Genomic DNA, 19171 nt, shown 5'->3' with positions numbered 1-19171 from the left:
TGTGGAATGACTCAGTTGAACCTAGTATCTTTTCACTTTCTAACATTTAAAGTGGGAATAAAAGAAATAAGATAAACCGTGGGTCGTATTAAACATAGTTTTACATGGATAATTGCTGCCTATTTTTATGGATCTATATATGCTTTATAAAATACTTATTGAATATTGTGTTGTTGATTTAAGTTTCTGTTATAAGGCTGGGCACTAGGTTTTATAACACATACCTTCGTTTCTGCGAATTAGAATTCAGTTCATTTTAACTTAGAGGAGTTCTTTTGGGAAAGTAGTCTGTTATAAGAGGAAAGACTACAAGAAATCTTGATTTTTTTCATTTTAGTTCTAGAACACATTGAGATTCCTTTTAAAAGAAAGTTTTCATAGATTTACTCACATGCTGATTTAAAATATTTTTATTATAATGTCTAATGCTTGTCGTGCCTGCTGAGGTGACTAGATACAAAATTTTTTTTTTGCTTGTAGGTCTCAAACGACTACAAAGCCAAAAATTGTAAATTAAATGCCATAAAAAACTATAGGACTGATAAAGTTTAAATTAGCAACTTCAGTATAACAGATAATATTTTGCTGAAATTGAATGCCAGTGTTGGGTTTAATAGTAAATGGAAATAGTTATGTATTTTATTTTTCTCTGGTTATTATTTCCATTTTAAGCATAATGGATCATCATGGGAATCTTTGTCATTATCATAGATATTACTGTTTTTAACTCAGTTTGTTACTTTGATAGGCCACTTTACTAGTACATTGTAAAAATAATAAAGAAAAATAAATACTCGTTTAATGTCAAGTTTTTTTATTAGATAAAATTGTATGTATTTGTCTTATACAACATGGTGTTTTGATGTCAGGTTTTTTTATTAGATAAAATTGTATGTATTTGTCTTATACAACATGGTGTTTTGATGTCAAGTTTTTTTATTAGATAAAATTGTATGTATTTGTCTTAATCAACATGGTGTTTTGAAATATATATACATTGTAGAATGGCTAAATTAAGCTAATCAACGTATGTATTACCTCACATAGTTGTCATTTTTGTGGTAACACTTAAAATCTTCTCTTCTAGCATTTTTTAAGAACATAATATATTGTTATTAACTCTAGTCACCATGTTGTACAATAGATTTCTTGAACTTATTCCCTTTATCTAGCTGAAATTTTGTAACCTTTTGCCAACATCTCTCCAGTCTCCTCCCCCACCACTGCCCCAGACCCTGGTTACCACCAATCTACTCTCTATTTCTATGAGATCAACTTTTTTAGATTCCACATATATGAGATTTATGCTGTATTTGTCTTTCTGTGCCTGGCTTATTTCATTTAACATAATGTCCTCCAGGTTCATCCATGTTGTTGCAAATGACAAGATTTTCTTTCTTTTCAAGGCTGAATAGTATTCCATTGTATGTATATATCACAGATTAGAAATCCATTGTGTTCATTCATTGTTGGATACTAGGTAGATTCCTTATTTTGGCTGTTGTGAATAATGTTGCAATGAACATGGAAGTACAGGTATCTCTTTGATATACTGATTTCATTTTCTTTGGATATATTAATGTCAAGTTCTTTATTGCCTATTTAAAGTTACACCTATTGCTATTGGGAAGTGCTTCATAAAAGGAACCATGCTGCCCAGTACAATTGAATATAATATTGACTGCTCTGGGACACTTTCTTTTGAGGTTGGCATGCTCGTGTGTCCACTCTCTTCTCTGTTCTGCATACATCATTTGCCCTCAACTTGGCACTCGTAGGATTATAAGCACCACTGCAGAGGTGGGCACTGTAATCCTGTGGCAGCATTCAGATAGAAAGATGGTCATTCAATGGGCCTAAGGCAAATGTATTTTTAGCTTAACGTGAAAATGAAAACAATTTTTAAATTACAGAAAACTCATGGATCTCCAGGAATAAGTCCTTAGATCCAAGTTTTATATCTATAAATACTGTTAAGGGCCGACCCCGTGGCTGACTTGGGAGAGTGTGGCGGTGGGGGCGCTGCGGCGCTCCCGCCGCGGGTTCGGATCCTATATAGGACTGGCTGGTGCGCTCACTGGCTGAGCGCGGTGCAGGCGGCACCAAGTCAAGGGTTTCGTTCCCCTTACTGGTCGCAAAAAGGACAAAAAAAAAAAAAAAATTGTTAATACAATACAACTAACTAACTAATAAGTCAACTAACTAAATAATAAGTGCATGTAAAAGTAACACGTAACATTTAAATATCCACAGTGTAGAAAAGCCCTCACCAGAACATCAAACAGCTAGACTGATTTTAAGCTTTTTATACTTGTGCCAAGTTTAAATCACATAATTTCGTGCAATTAATATGTTTTTTAAGTTTTTAAAAATTTTTTGTCTGTTCTACATTCCCACTACCTTTTTTCTTGCCCAACTTACTATCCCCAAGTTCTCCCTCTCTCCCTTGCTATATATTTCTTATGGCTTCGTGGTTCTGGTGAGGGTCACAATTGCCTATCTTGGTCAGTCTTGGTACAGCATCCATCCTCCATGATTTGCCCTTGGGTCAATACATGGTTCAAACTAGGCCGATTAAGAGTCTTTGCCTGAGATTCTTCAGACTGAAAGCTAAGAGGGAGAGTTTTTTGTTTCTTGTAGATTAAACTGGGATGACATAAGAGTAGAGCTTTTGGAGCTTTCTGAAGCTGTGGTGTCCTAATTTACCTCTCTGTTCCCTGAAAATTACTCACAAAGGAAGCTGTTTCTAGTAGAATAGAACAAGACTTAACAAGAAGAGCAGTGATACTGGGAGAGAGAATCCTGGTGGTGATGGGATCTGCATCTTTGATTCTATATCTACCCAGTTATCTTCCATCAAATTACCTTTTTGGTTGAAGCTAGTTCCAGTCAGATTTTTCACTTGGCCCAGGAAACATCTTTAAATAATCTATATTATAATTTAAAAGATTTATCATTTTTTATATGTATCTAGGTGAAGATGGTGCTGGAAAAACAAGCTTAATAAGAAAAATTCAGGGAATAGAGGAGTACAAGAAAGGAAGAGGATTGGAATATTTGTACTTAAATGTGCACGATGAAGACAGGGATGGTGAGTGTCATTTATTCATAACATAAGTTTCTTAAAATCTGTTCTGAGGTATAGTACTGTTCACATTAGTCTTTGACTTTTCTTAGCATGTCATTTTTACTAGGAGTTCTGCAATGCCATGCTGGTCAGTAAATAAATATGTTTAGACATACTTTTATTGATTTGGAACTGGAATTTATGTAGTGATACGTGTAAGCATCTGAGAGTATTCTAGTGCGCAAATGTTAGCCTTCTTGCCATCCTTGAAGAATCTCAATTTTTTAGTTCATCCTCCCTCAGATAGTGATTGTTTTGCTGACTCCTTTTCACCTTCTTATTTTCTGATAAAAGTATCTACTCACAGCTTTTTTCATCTGATCAGCCATTTTTTCTTCTAGGGATCACTTGCTATCTCATTTTTGTATATAATATATATGCTTGGGTCTATCTACTGATGGAAAAAATATAAACATGTGATGCAGTCTCTGGTTTCAATTTAAGAAATATGAATTAGAGGATGCTGGTGCTCTGGTTAAATTTTAGGCCTTTACTAAATTGGTAGATGTGACCTATATAGTTGAACTTTGTCAAAACCAGTAGACATCTCCTGTGGAGATGTCCTAAAATAGGACAAGAAGTGTTGTTAGTTGGATGATGAAATGACTTAATCGTGTTGCCTTGGTAACTTCTTTTTTTGTCTATTGTAGATCAGACAAGATGTAATATATGGATCTTAGATGGAGACCTGTATCACAAAGGCCTCCTTAAATTTTCACTGGATGCCATTTCTCTGAGGGACACTCTAGTTATGCTGGTTGTTGATATGTCAAAGCCTTGGACTGCTTTGGATTCTTTACAGAAATGGGCAAGTGTTATTAGAGAACATGTTGACAAATTAAAAATTCCTCCTGAAGAAATGAAAGAAATGGAACAAAAGCGTGAGTAGTCTAGAAATAATAATATAAATTTCAAAGACAAAATATCTTAGCTGAATATAATAATCATTAGAATTTTTGACTATGAATAAGATTTAATGAAGGAAATATAATGTGAGTACTCTTCGAAGTTTAATTTGAGTGACATGCTAGATCACTATTGGAAACATATACGTAATGGCAGACTCTTTAATTAGAGGTGCCTTTTCTCCTTGCCAAAAGGCTGTGTGTATTCATTTTGGAAAGTAGTTTTTCAAGTTGAAAAAAATTCATATCTTTCTTCAGTTGCTCATTTTTAGCAGTTTCATTTCTTGATTAGTAAAGTAAACTTATAAACCTTTTCAAAATGAAGTATGCCTGAAAAGATGTGAAGAACATAAATATAAAGATGTCAAGCTGGTTTTATGATTTACAAAGTACATAATATATTTTGTACTTGCCCACATGAATTTTGGAAATTTTCGTGAGAATTATAAAGCCACTGACATTTCTTTACTTCACTGAGAACTCTTCATTTGACAAGGTTGTACTTTGCCTAAGAAAATACATAGATGAAATGCTTTGTTATTGTTAGCTGATGATAACTTTTAGGGGAAATTGATAGCTTACTAGAATTTATATGTAAGGAAACAGTAAAAACTTAAGAGAATATATCTCCTAAATCATTGACAAAGATACTTTAATACTTTTAATTTATACTTTACTTTTCCTTTGACCATTGCCTGTGGAGTTTTTTTCCCCCTCTCTAAATCTAGGTTTATACTAGAGCAGTGGTTCTTGATGTGTGGTCCGTGGACCAGCAGCATCAGTATTCGTACAGCTGGGAATTTATCAGAAATACACATTCTCACTCCCCATCCCAGAGTACTGAATCAGAAACTCTCGAGGGTAGAGCCAGTAATCTGTGATGTAACAAGCCCTTTGGGTGATTATGGTACATGATAAAATTTGAGAGCTACTGTTAGATTTCAGCCTCTGATCTTACAGGTAGTAGCCACCAGAGCTGCTAAGAGTACATATATGCTCCTGTGTTCCTGGAGGAACTGCGCTCAGCAGTTCAGAATTCCCTCATCCTTGACCCCATGTGAATTTAGAACAGTTTTTCTCTATATGAGTCAGTCTTCACAATCCAAAGAGGAACTGGCTCATAATTACTTTTTTAAAAAAATAAATAACTTTTATTTCCTAATTATTTGAGTAATATACATTCTTTGTTTTTAAAAATTGAAAATATGTTTTATTATATTTTTTCCCAGTATTTTTCTTTTAATTTCTAAGCTGGAGTCATACTTTGGTTTTCCTCTTTTCCTCTCTTAATATTGTTATTTTCCTAAAGCATTAAACATTCTTTGAAAACTTGACATTTTATGTCTCTGTGTAATATTCCCTCATATACCATTTTAATCCAGTGCTGTGAATAATTTGTTTCCAGATTTGTTGTTTTGCTTTTAAACATGAAAAACAGTGTTATGTGAAAATCCCTGTGTGTGCTCATCAGTGATGTTGTCCTTGAGAATTCCTAGAAGGGTAATTACTGAGTCAAAGTATGTGTTATTAAGGCTCTTGATATATTCATGTTTACTTTTTTTTAATAATGGTTTTGACGATTTTGCAAATGACTTCTGAAAATTTATCAGCATCGGTAGTATCTCATTAAATTTTATCAGGGTGACAGAATTAATATGGCCCAAAATTGAGACTAGGTAAAAAGAACTGAGTAAAGGGTTTAGAGAAAGGAAGTTAGTATTAGAAAATCATCTAGGACTGTCTCTGAAATTGTGGGATTTTTTTCTCATATTTATTTTTCTTCTATCCTTTTAGTGCCCTTTATGAATTAGAGAAGGTAGACAGTGCTAGATTGTGACTTACCCAAAGTATTTTGCACCAACTGAACCAGACCTAGATAGAATTCCACTTTTTGGAGCCATCTAGTACAGAAATCTGCCGCACAATTATTAATGTGGGTCCAGTGTTTGTATACTCTCTTTGAAATAGATTTCTCCAACTTTTTTTTTTTTTCTTTATTACACAAGACTAAGTATAAACTCTAGTAAAATATATACTTATATTATGGCAGAAAAAACTACCTGCTGAAATAAAGCAATTTCTAAACTGTGTTTATTTTGATTTTCAGTGATTAGGGACTTCCAAGAATATGTAGAGCCAGGAGAAGACTTCCCAGCTTCTCCTCAGAGAAGAAATACTGCGTCACAGGAAGACAAAGACGACAGTGTAGTTTTACCTCTGGGTGCAGATACACTTACACATAACTTGGGCATTCCAGTACTAGTAGTTTGCACAAAGGTTAGTTTGCTTCCTAAAGATTCTGCTGCTGATGTTCACCCAGAATGAACGGGTTTTTTTGTTTTGTTTTGTTTTACAGGTTTTTTTGAAGTTAACACATTAGTTTTCCTAGATAATTTTTATTAAATAGAAATAATAGTCTAAAATATTGAATGATATTCACATGTTGCTTTTGTGATCCTAATCAGTTTCTTTGAAAGAAAATGTTATTTCAGTATTCTGTTCGTGATTAAATTTTATTTTTGTAATTCCAGTTAAACTTCATTGTATAGTCAATCAGTTTAGTAGAAATAATTACAGGCAATATTTTCATTAATTTTTAGAAAATATCTTTCAACATTAAGTTTTAATATATTAATCCTCTAGTAAATGACAGGACATAAACCCTTTTGAGATCCAAAATGATTAATGATTTTTGTAATATGTAAAATTTGCACGTACAATTAAAAATTAAAGGTATAGAATTTATTTATCTTTGGAATAAAATTGATGAAAAGTTTAAAACTTGGCTTAGGTTTTACTTTAAATGCTACAAAAATTATCAATAAGAAAGGAATGGGGTGGCAGCATTTAAAATAATGAAGTTAAAGTCTGCTATCTGCTTTTCAAATGGTGATTCTAGTGTACTTGTTACTTACACTTTTTTTGTAAAACAATATTTTAAAAGCTCACATTGGAATTCTTGAGTGTGGTTTGTTTTTGTTTTGTTTAGCAAAGAGCTTTTTATTGGCAGATGTTTCTCTGTTTTATACCACAAGTTGCCTCATAAAAAGCAGTCTTATTTTTCAAAAGAAAAATGTTGATCTTCGAGTGTTATAAATCAGTATCAAATGAATCACGGATTTATAACATTTTCAAGCCAGAAGAGATCACGTGCTGTATTTCATAAAAATCTAAGACACCATCAGATGTACTTTTGTTTATGAGCTTTTAAAATGTGTAAGAGGATAGGAGAATGTTTGTCTCCGAATGGATGGAAGTATGATGGTTCAACTCTATCAGTTTAAAGACTCTGGAAATGGAGATTCAGGGAGAATTAAATTTCTTTCCTTAGGTCCAGATCCTCTGATTTCAGTTAAAGTCTCTTTACTAAATTACCATGCTTCACCAAAAGTGTCATTAAATCAACTGTATAATTATAAGTATTTTTAATCATTTGAAATATCACTCTCAGTCGTCAATAAGTGCTTATCATGATTATACGAGGAGACTGTGTAACAAAAAAATTACATATCAAATTTGATCCCAAACTAATATTAGGTATAATGAACATTATTAAATGTTTATTTTTATATTTCACACCTTCAGTTCAGAAGGGTTTTGGTGAAATTATTTGGATGTCATGATGTTTAAACATGCCTTCTTTGTATTTTCCTTAACATTTTTCTTTTGCAAGCAAAATACAGAATTATTTCATTGATTGTACAGGTGGCATTTCAAAAATAGCTTGTAACTTTCTTATTTTGTTATTGGTGAGATTGCAGTAAGAGTGAATAAAAGCACCAGAAGAGAAATAAAGGTCAATTGAAAATTATCAGGTAAATAGAAAAAAGAAGAAACTGTAAGAGGTAGAGACTCCCTGGATATACAGAAGTGTTTTATAAAACTAGAATAGATTTTAGATCTTAAAAATGTCTTTCTAGAATACAAGTGGTTGAGTTAGCAAGTATGACCACGTAATATAAGCTGGGCTTGTTCTTTATTCCTTTATGTACTGAAACTTTCTCTTTGGTGTTCTGACCAGATTCAATATAACATAGAAGTCAATGCTTTTTAAAGAAATAAAATTGTTAGCCTTAAGACTCCATCTCAAAGTCTATAGAGTAGTTGATACTCTAAGTGCTACTGTTCAGTCATCAAATCAGAGTGATAGTTTTATGATGTTCCCCCATCTAAAATTGAACTGTTTATTATATTTAATTTTGATTATTTTAAGTTAATGTATTTTTTAAAAAATTATTTTAACTCAACAGTGTGATGCCATTAGTGTATTGGAGAAAGAACATGACTACAGAGATGAACATTTTGATTTTATTCAATCACATATCCGGAAGTTTTGTTTACAGTGTATCCTTTTAATACCTTTATTAGTACATTGTACCTTACCTGTTTTTATTTGTTTTTTTAAAGTAAAGGAATTAAATTGATGGGCTTTAGAAATTCTGTAAACATTTTTTCCTCCTGCCTCTGGTTGGAAATTTTATTTTAGTTCTTAAATTGTTTATATTTCTGGAATATTTTAAGATATAAAAGCAAGTATTGAAATTTATAACTTTGGTTGTTTTTGTTTTGGCGCCTGGCCAGTACAGAGATCAAAGAAATACGTAACTTTGATTTGCTGTGTTTAAAGTATTATGCTTAAGAAGAATGATTATCGGGCTGAGCCCGTGGCGCACTCGGTAGCGTGCTGCGCTAGCAGCGCGGCGACGCTCCCCGCCGCGGGTTCAGATCCTATATAAGGATGAGCGGTGCACTCCCTGGCTGAGCGCCGGTCACGGAAAAAAAAAAAAAAAACAAAAAAACAAACAAAAAAAAAAACAAAAAAAAAAAAAAAGAAGAATGATTATCAGTTGTAATGGAAAATTCTAATGAGTTGGTGTTGTGAACATATATCATTAAAAAACTGTATTCATTTTGGGGGTGGTAGGGAAAGATCAATCTTTAGGTTTATGTGTTTTCATTTTTAATTTGTTTAGTATATTATCATCTTGTCCACATACAACCTAACACAGTGGTTTCAAAATCTGGCTGTGCCTACCTAAGACCAATTGGATTACCACATTCCAAGGTGAGTCTGGAGAATCTGTACTTTAAAAAGCTTCCCGGGTTATTTCGATGATCACAAGGTTAGAGAAAGCCTGTCATAGTCTTGTTTAATTTAGGTTGCAAGGGTTAGGTGAGCAAATGAGTAACATATTACAACTAAAAGAGGGAGATAGGAGGGCTGTAAGTTAATGCTTTTAAGAGAATTTGTGGTTGGAAATTTAGTCAACCATGAGTTCACTGAAGAGAGCTATTCTCACCTATCCTTTTAAATCAGGTACTTTGCAACTGCACTCCCCAGACAGAGCTTTTGAGTCTGAAAAGTGATGAAAGGATATTAGGAGCAGATAGTAAAAAGTAACACATACATGTTTATAGTGTCTGCAGTTTACAAATCATTTTTATTAATGGGCATTTAATCTAAGGACCATGGGCCAACAGGTTAGCTCGGTTGGAGTACAGCCTTATAACACCAAGGTCATGGGTTCGGATCCCCATACTGGCTGGCTGCCAATAATAATAATAATAATAATTTAAGGACCACTTATAGAAAGCCTAGCTAAATTAAGACCACTTGATACTGGTAGTTTCCCTTTCTCCTTTTTCCTTCAGTTCTTTCTCTTTATCGGTCTTTCTCTTATGTCACCTACTGGTGGAATTGAGTTGAGTTAAAGGGCAATTGTTTACATAGTGTCTTTAAAAAGAAAACAAAAAGTGAAAGTACTTGAAGTGGAAATCTATTGCCTTGCTATCTTTGAAGATTAGAAATTTTGAAAACAGTCTCTAAATATTTATTTAATGCTTTACTTGAAAACATAAATATAAAAATTTAATCAGGAAGGAAGCTGTCCTCTTAAAATAGGGATCTTTATTTATTTATTTATTTTTAAAGGTGGCCAGTAAGGGGATCTTAACCCTTGGCTTGGTGTTGTCAGCACCACGCTCAGCCAGTGAGCGAACCAGCCATCCTTATATAGGATCCAAACCCATGGCCTTGGTGTTATCAGAACCGCACTCTCCTGAGAGAGCCATGGGCCAGCCCAAAAATAGAGACCTTTAGAGACAGTTAATTTTAGAAGAATATAAAATATGGGAAGTCACTTCAAGATAGTGAAATGTGTGTTTATCAATGAGTGAGGAATGACATTTCAAAATCATCTTTGTTTAAATTTTTAATTATTGTGGGGGGGGAGGGAGGAGGGAGAGAGGTTTTGGTGATGGGCAACAATAATCAGCCACAATGTATATCGACAAAATAAAATTTTAAAAAAAAATTTTTTTTTTAAATTACAGTGCATATTTTTTTGTTATCGAAATCTTCCAGATTATCACAAGCTGGTTCTGTTATGGGGAAGATCATTAATGCAGAGTTTATACAGTTAAGCTTTTGCTCGAGATTATGATGTTAGTTTCTACCAAGTTACGTTTTGTACCATATTAAGTTGTATTTAGCAATACTACTTTTAGGTTCATAAGTCTCAAGCTATGTCTAGAAAATATGAGTATGCCAGTTAAGAAATTAGAACACTCCCATCATTTCCTCTTGGCCTAAGTCACAATCTCTCTCAAGGACACCGTGGCCATTGACAGAGCGTAGTCCTAAAGGGTGGTCATAGAATTTTTCATAGCCACTCTGAACACATCATCTGTCAGTGGTCACATTGCCTGTTTTTCCACAGGCCTCTTGATCTTTTGATCCACCATGTCTTTTGGATAAAAGGTCAAAGTTAGGATCTGCTTTAATTAATACATCCTCATGTGAGGTGGTATTATTTCAACTTTTGGTCATGAAATCTACTTTTGCTTGGGGTCATTCCTGAAAGATTCCTGATAGTACCTATTGGCTCACACTTCTCTTAGCAATGGGTTTCTTAGCCCTCTTCAGTGGGTCTTCTGAGCTTTGTGCCCGAAGTCTTAATTCCTGAGTTTTGTAAAATCTTGAAGTGCAAACCATTTTTGAAAGGGCAAACAAAACAGTTGTTGATAAAGAATATTTCCTTTTTCATGAAGTTTAGGCAAGTTAAAAACAAAGAAGTGGTCTCTTTAAATATTTGTACTTTAAATATGGAGGTGGTAGTGGTATAAATATCACTAAATTTACTTTTACTTCTTGGCTTGAGACTTTTACCCTCTTAAGTTAAATTGATTATGTAAAGATTTTATTTGCATTTTAGCCCATATGCAATTTATACTTCTGAAATTCTTGATTACCATATCTTTGAAAGTCATTTTTAAAGCTAACATGCATGTAGTTGTAAATGTTAAGCTGAAAACAGAATTTTATGGTACCTCATCATGGAATTTGTCCGAAATTTTCTTTAACAATGTTATTCAGTTGGTGCAGCACTTATTTACACTTCAGTAAAAGAAAACAAAAATATAGACTTAGTATATAAATACATTGTTCAGAAACTATATGGATTTCCCTATAAGATTCCTGCTGTTGTTGTGGAAAAGGATGCAGTATTTATGTAAGTATATTCTTAAATATATTGTTTTATCATGTATTGTTGCTACTATTTAATGATGAATCATCATTTTCAGTTTTGAGATGGGACCAGTAGACCCTTCCATGATGAGTAGGTGTAGATGTTTTCCTAGATTGTTTTATTTATAACCTGCCTTGATCTATTTATCATTGCTCTTTAGATTTATTGCTGGCCTGAGCCCTTTTTTGAAAGGCCTTTACTGTTACAGCCAAACTCTCTGCTGGGTTGCCTATATTAGTGTGTTGTATCTAGTTACTCTTTAATTGATTATGATACATAAATAACCCAGTGTGTAATCTAGACATGCTGTTAAAAAGTTACCTGAATTTGGGAGGTAATAATTACTGTTCCTACCCACTCCACCTCTCAAGAAAAAACTGTCATGACATTTTTAATATCAGGAATATTGATAGTCATTTTAAGTAGAAATTAGTAAAACATAACTTGGGCATTTTAATAAAAAGTTAATTAGTTTTTGATAATTGGTCAAATGGATTTCATAAAATTGTTCCCTTTACGTGATCATAGAAAGCTGGCTGATTGGCTTAGTTGGTTAGAGCAAGGTGCTGATAACACCAAGATCAGGGGTTCAATCCCTGTACTGGCCAGCAAAAAAAAAAAAGATTAATATGTGATCATGGATTGAATGAAAGAATGACTATATAAATGCCTGAGAATTTATCATATGCATTTCTTTCCAGTCCAGCAGGGTGGGATAATGATAAGAAAATAGGAATATTACATGAAAATTTTCAAACACTAAAAGCAGAAGATAATTTTGAAGACATCATAACTAAACCACCTGTCCGAAAGGTAACAGTTTTAGTAAATAGTTTCAGTATTTAGGCTTTTAAACTGAGGGGGATGTCCATAACTTTAAGGTTATAGGTAGAAAGGCAAGCATTTTTTTTCTGTTGGTGGGGGAGTTTAAATGTAATTTTGGTGTTTCTAATGTACAATTCACGTAAGGATTTGTTTAAACAAAATATAAAACAACTATTCATCTACTGAATCGTAGCCTTTGGCATATTTATTACACAAATTAGTGTAGAAATCTATATTCTAATATAGCACCTTAAAAACTGGATTGGCATGAGTGAATATGTGGATCTTGAACAGTTTGAAAAGGTTGAAGCAGAGAACTTTCCAACTTAGAGCTTAGTCAAAAATCAAAATATTTCTAGAATAATTTTCTTAGTTCTAGCTATTGGGGCAATTCCACCTTTTCCACAGTTAATAGTTACTCACTTTAGGCCACAGCTATTCAAGAGTTTTTCAGTTTTCTATATCCAATTTTAGTCTTGACTGTAATATGTCTTTCTATGACTATTAAATCAGGTTCCAGAAGGTGCTCTTCTTTCATATATCTTGATTTCATGTTAAGCAGTATATGATGCTCTATAGCTAGATATAGATGTTTCTGAAAAGTTTTATAAAAATCTCACTGACTTTTAATTTGGACATGTATTTGAAGAAAAACGGTTTTGATTTAACAAGTATTAAGATTCTTAAGAATCCAAACATTTATAACATAGAGCCTCTGTCTTAATGTTTGTGGGTTATTAGTAATAAAAAAAAGTGAGGTCAAGTGAAAAATCATTTGGTATGGTGTTTGGTTTGAATGTCTTAAAATAAATACACACGTGAAAAAGTAGAAAAAATATTCTCCATTCTTTTACCAACAAAAGTATGCTTTATTTAAATTGCCTTTTGGGTTGGCCAGTTAGCTCAGTTAGTTAGAGCATGGTGCTGATAACACCAAGTTCCAGGGTTGGATCCCTGTACTGGCCAGTTGCCAAAAAATAAAAAATAGTCTTTTAAAAAAAATTTGTTTCACAAATATTTATTGAGCACTTGCGCTAGGTACTAACTAAGAAGGAGGGTGATTCAAATAATAGACCAATATGTAGACCATATGTCCAGTGGTGGTAAGTGCTATGGAAATAAGCAGGGTGTGGGGAGAATAAGAGGACTGGGCCAGGAGGGATGTTGTTTTAGGAATGGTTAGGGAATGTCTGTGATAGGAGAGTGTTGAAGACAGAGGGAACTGAAAGTGTACATGCCACAAGGCAGGAATGTATGAGGAAGAAAGAGAGGCTGGAAAGAGGTATGGGGAGGGCCAAAGTGGTAGATGGGAGGCCGAGTTAAGATCTTGTGGGAGCCTTGTCATTAGGCTGCAGTAAGGACTTTGGATTTCATTTTGAGTGAGGTGGAAAGCAATTGAAGAGTGTGAGAAGAGGAGTAATGTAATCCAACTTAAACTTTTAAAAGACTCATTCTGACTGCTGGGAAGAATATAGACTGGACTGGATGTGTATTATACAGCAAGAGTAGAAGCAGGAGTCTTTTGCAGTTCCTTTTCCTAATTATTGAGCTGATAGAAGAGTCATTTTTATTTCAGGGAAACCAGGGACAAATTATATAAGCATGATTAATATGCCTGTGGTTCTGGGATTGTGCTGTTCACAACCACTAGTTGTGAACACCACAGTAGCCACTAGTCACACAGGGCTTTTAAATGTAAAGTCAAGTTAAATAAAATTAAAATTCATTTCCTCAGTCACGCTAGCTACATGTCAAGTGCCCAATAGCTATTGGTGGCTAGTGGCTACTGTATTGAACAGCACAGATATAGAATATTTTACATCACTGCAGATTGTTATTGGACAGCTCTGCTGTAAGGGCGTGGGTAGGACAGCCCACTCATGTAAATATAAATATAGGTAATATTCATAATCTTGAAATGTTTAATTAGTCTAATCTAGAAAGTAAGTCATTAATGGTGTTAGCATAATATACTAAACTGTTCACTTATGCATTGCTCATTTCAGTTTGTGCATGAGAAGGAAATTATGGCAGAAGATGACCAAGTATTTCTTATGAAGCTACAGGTAATGAAATTATATCAGACTCAGTATGCTAACGAATAAACTGTTCTTGTATATATTTTGTTAAAATACAGCAGTACATGCTATGAATGTCCAAACTAAGATTCTTTTTTTCTTTTCTCAGTCTCTTTTAGCAAAGCAACCACCAACTGCAGCTGGAAGGCCTGTGGTCAGTATTGCAGGTTGACAAAATTATTAGAATACAGTATATATTGTTCTAGTTTTTTTCTTAATTATATACATATCTCATATGGGTGTGCTTTGATACAAACTAGAATTCAGAATTCCTCTGAAACTTGTGAGATTTTAAAAGAAACTTTATTCTCTTTTAGAGTATTTAAATCATGTAAAGGTCTATTTTGTTGTGTGTTAGTTACTGTACTGAGCCATTTAAATGAGTCAAGTACTGTTATTAGCCCCGTTTTGCAGATGAGAAAACAGGGACTTTAGAGGACATGTGGCTTGCCTGAGATTATACAGGTGGTAGGATACAAGTTCAGATTGGAACCCAGATCTGGCTCCCAAGCTTACACTTATAATCTTATCTTATTACTCAATATGTTCCTCCTCTTCCATTGAAGGAAAAATTAGTATTCTAAAATGTGATGGGCCTCTGATATTCTCTAATAATGAGGACAGGATTGTTAACAATTTTGTCAGTGGCTTGCAGTGTAAACGTACCAGTAGAACAAATGGGAGATAGTTGTAAAGGAATTTCTTTTTATGTAATAATTTTGTAAAGTTGAAAGTTTCAAGTTTTCATAATTGTGATTTTCCTATTTTTACGTAGGATGCCTCACCAAGAGTCCCAGGAGGCTCCCCTCGAACACCAAACAGATCTGTGTCATCCAATGTTGCCAGCGTGTCACCCATCCCTGCTGGGTCAAAAAAAATTGATCCAAACATGAAAGGTACATGCCTCTTTCTTGGAGAAAAGAACATGATATCTTTTGTAATGGAAAGAAATCTACCTAGAATTTCACCTTCTACTGTAACTTTTTTTGGGAGGAGTGGCGACTAGCTGGTATGGGGATCTAAACCCTTGACCTTTGTGTTATAACACCATGTTCTAACCAGTTGAGCTAACTGGCCAGCTCTGTAGCTATTTTCATTTTTGTGCAGTACCTTCTAAGCTTTGTTTCAGTAGATAAAATCTCACAGTTAAACAGATTGTAAACCATTGTATGGTATATTCTTAATTCCTTGATGAAAGTTTTGTTCTATATAATAATTCTCTTATGGTAGATCATTTAAGATATTTATACAATAGTAGGTAATCTGCAGCTAACTGTATGCATAGTTATTTCTGTAGGAATAATTGCCATTAGTGGGATTAGTACGTGGAAGAGTTTGTACATCTTTATGCCTTTTGATAATGTTTTTCAAATAGATTTTTAACTTCACATGTCATCAATATTGAGTGTTGCAATTTTGCCACAACCTAATTAGCATTCTTTAAATACTAACTAATAAGAGCTTTTCCCCTAGTATTTTCATTCTGTTTGTGTTCTCTTTGAATCGTTTATTGCTATCTCTTGCCCATTTATCTTTTGGAACTTGTACTGGTTTTCATATAAAATTAGGTAATTTTTTGTAATACTTAAGGCGAGTATTTCTCCACAGTTCTGTAAAAGAATCCCTTCCAAAAGAAAGATACATATTAAGATCTAACATCTGTTTGTTTAAAATGCCTTTGGCCTTTTAAAAATACCATTCTAATTTAATAAGTATCTTACACTCTTAAAGTTTACTCATTTTGTTTTATATATGTGAGTAGACTAGAGAAGAAGTTACTCAGCCTCAAAAAATCAAACTAGACTTGAATTTGGAATACACAGCTCTTAAATTTTAGGACTATTTCTTGTTTTCTATGTGTGATTACTATAATAATTTATGGAAAAATCTAACGTTTTGAGTAAATTTTTTTTTTTTAAATAGCTGGAGCTACAAGTGAAGGCGTCCTCGCAAATTTCTTCAATAGTTTGTTGAGTAAAAAGACCGGCTCCCCAGGAGGCTCTGGTGTTGGTGGCGGTAGCCCAGGAGGTGGGACTGGCGGTGGAAGCAGTGGTTTACCACCATCCGCCAAAAAATCAGGTATAGTTAACTGAAGCAAGTCACTTTTTAAAAAAACAGCTTTGTTGAGATATAATTTACATACCATGAAGTTCACTCATTTAAAGTGTACAATTAGGGCCGGCCCGTGGCTCACTCGGGAGAGTGTGGTGCTGAGAACACCAAGGCCCCGGGTTCGGATCCCATATAGGGATGGCCGGTTCGCTCACTGGCTGAGCGTGGTGCTCACAACACCAAGTCAAGGGTTAAGATCCCCTTACCGGTCATCTTTAAAAAAAAAAAAAAAAAAAAGTGTACAATTCAATGGTTTTGTTATCTTTACAGAGTTGTGCAAACCATTACCATAATCTAATTTTAGAACTTTTTCATCTCCTTAAAAAGAAGCCTTGAGCCTTCCCTCTCTCCTAGCCCCCCAGAACTAGGCAACCACTAATCTGTTTTCTGTCTCTATGGATTTGCCTATCTGGACATTTCATATAAATGGAATCATGCAATATATACGTTCTTTAACATAATGTTTTTGAGGTTCATCCATGTTACAGTGTGTATTAATACTTCATTTCTTTTGCTTTTTAAATGAGGTAAAAGCGAAGAATAATATTTTGTGTGGCTATGCCACATTTTATTTAGGCATTCATCAGTTGGTGGACATTTGGGTTGTTTCTATTTTTTGGCTATTGTGAATAATGCTGTGAACGTTCATTTTTGTATGTACAGACGTTTTTAATTCTCTTGGTTAAATAACTAGGAGTGGAATTGCTGGATCATGTGGCAAGTGTGTTTTAAGTTGTCGAAGAACTGCCAAAATGTTCTCCAAAGCATGCACCATTTTAAATTCCCATCAGTTATGAGAGTTCCAATTTCTCCATATCCTTGTCAACATTTGTTATTGTCTATCTGTTGTTACCACTCATTCATCTTCTTTCCAGGTTCTAAAGTTTTGTTGCTGTTTTATATTTTACTTATTCTAACTGTCCTATGCCCTTAAAAAAAAAATACCTTTATGAGATTAAATGATAAGTGCCAGTTTTACCTCCATTTGCTAACAGACCACATAATTTATTTCCTTTTGATGGCTGACCAGTAAGGGGATCCAAACCTTTGACCTTGGCGTTAAAAGGCCATGCTCTAATCAACTGAGCTAATCAGCCAGACCCCACAACTTAAAATGAGGAAACTTACTTATAAATTAAGTGTTTATATAACTTAGTATGCTAGTTAAAGTTAGTGAAAGCTTTGGCAATTTTTAAATGAAGACAGATAGGTAAAAAGAATACTTTGACTTATATCTTTTTTCTTTTCTGTCAATGTAGGCCAGAAGCCTGTCCCAGCAGATGTTCATGCAGAACTAGACAGAATTACACGAAAACCAGTTACAGTTTCTCCTACAACACCTACGTCTCCTACAGAAGGAGAAGCTTCTTGAAGATACCAAATAAAGCCATTTATTCAGTTTTCTGGGATAATATAAACTTGCCTCTGCCTTTTCCTTCAAAAGTGGAATTAGGGAGCTGACTGCTTTTTCAGATGGACTAAATTTATGTCTTTGTGTGTGTGCGGTTGCCCATTTTTATAAAAGGAGCAATACAGAAGAAAAATTCTACATTATGTAGAATAAGTATATGCATTGCCATTTTGCATAAGGAAGCAATTTTGGATTTGAAAGTCTCAGAATTTATAGAAATACAACCATGTGATCATATTCTAAAGTCTGTTTAAAACATTTAGGAGGCTTTAGGGAAGGGCAGAAAATATGCAGTTTTGGCATTTGACTGACTTGGAAGTCCAAACTTATTTTAGTTAAGAATGTTAAAATCACCAAAAAATTGGTTTTGATGAAAAAAAGAAAATGATCAATTGTCAGATTTTGCACACCCATGTAAATGTACCACCACGTGTAGAATATGCTGAGAAAACTATCAGATCGCATTTGATACATTAGCCATTGTCTCAATCATTGATCCTACAAGTTGCCATCAAAACATGGTTTAGAAATATTGGCCAAGAAGTTTCTTTAACTGAGAAGAAAAGAAAACACACTGCCTAAGTGTGTAAAAGAAAAAAGCAGAGGTTATTAAAATGTAAAGAGGTAACAGTCTTTGAATTTGTCTATACATATATATATATATGGCTCTGCCTTAATATACCCCTTTTTTGTTTGTGACTTTTGGCTGTAATCAGTTAATAAAGTATTTATTCTCTGCATTCAGGTTCAAATAACTTGTTGCATTCTCTTATATTTAAATTTGTATTTGTCAGCTAATGAGTAAGATTTGTTAGTACTGTAATTTGAAATGTTTGACAATAGGATTATTAAGCGTTCTGATCTTCTAAAAGACAAATGAGTACATGAGATTCACTGTCCTGTAGTTTCCTTAATTTGAGAGTTTGCCTTGATCAACGTGTCTTCCCCACAGGCATGTCTCAAACTGTAGAATCTTACGTAGCATTCCTGGTAGGTAATATTATAGTCTTTTATCATTATTTAATGGGAAGAAGCTGTTTTAAAAGCTTGGCAAATGCACTAACATATAGCACTCTCTTACAGGTGAGAACACATGTTACTAGTTCCACCTTCCAGTAGTCAGTTTTCAATGCTTGATTTAGAACCTCATAAGAAAAAATTGATCTTTTATTGAAGTTCAGCTA

The 19171-nt window shown here is 33.8% G+C and overlaps 1 protein-coding gene across 1 annotated transcript in view; it reads left to right on the top strand.

The window, feature by feature from the left end:
- Positions 1-18742, top strand: part of DYNC1LI1 (dynein cytoplasmic 1 light intermediate chain 1) — a 35273-nt gene extending 16531 nt beyond the window's left edge. The window contains exons 3-13 of the mRNA XM_063114032.1: positions 2975-3091; positions 3778-4008; positions 6140-6309; positions 8283-8376; positions 11408-11543; positions 12263-12374; positions 14393-14452; positions 14574-14618; positions 15240-15360; positions 16388-16543; positions 17836-18742. Of these exons, the coding sequence (XP_062970102.1) occupies positions 2975-3091; positions 3778-4008; positions 6140-6309; positions 8283-8376; positions 11408-11543; positions 12263-12374; positions 14393-14452; positions 14574-14618; positions 15240-15360; positions 16388-16543; positions 17836-17948 (1355 nt within the window). The 3' untranslated portion in view covers positions 17949-18742. The remainder of the gene's footprint in view (positions 1-2974; positions 3092-3777; positions 4009-6139; positions 6310-8282; positions 8377-11407; positions 11544-12262; positions 12375-14392; positions 14453-14573; positions 14619-15239; positions 15361-16387; positions 16544-17835) is intronic.
- The last annotated feature ends 429 nt before the right edge of the window (positions 18743-19171 follow it).

This window comes from Cynocephalus volans, chromosome 11 (assembly GCF_027409185.1).
Source record: "Cynocephalus volans isolate mCynVol1 chromosome 11, mCynVol1.pri, whole genome shotgun sequence".
NCBI classification, from domain to species: domain Eukaryota; kingdom Metazoa; phylum Chordata; class Mammalia; order Dermoptera; family Cynocephalidae; genus Cynocephalus; species Cynocephalus volans.
The sequence above is the reverse complement of the archived record's forward strand: the minus strand, read 5'-3'. Positions and strand labels throughout refer to the sequence as shown.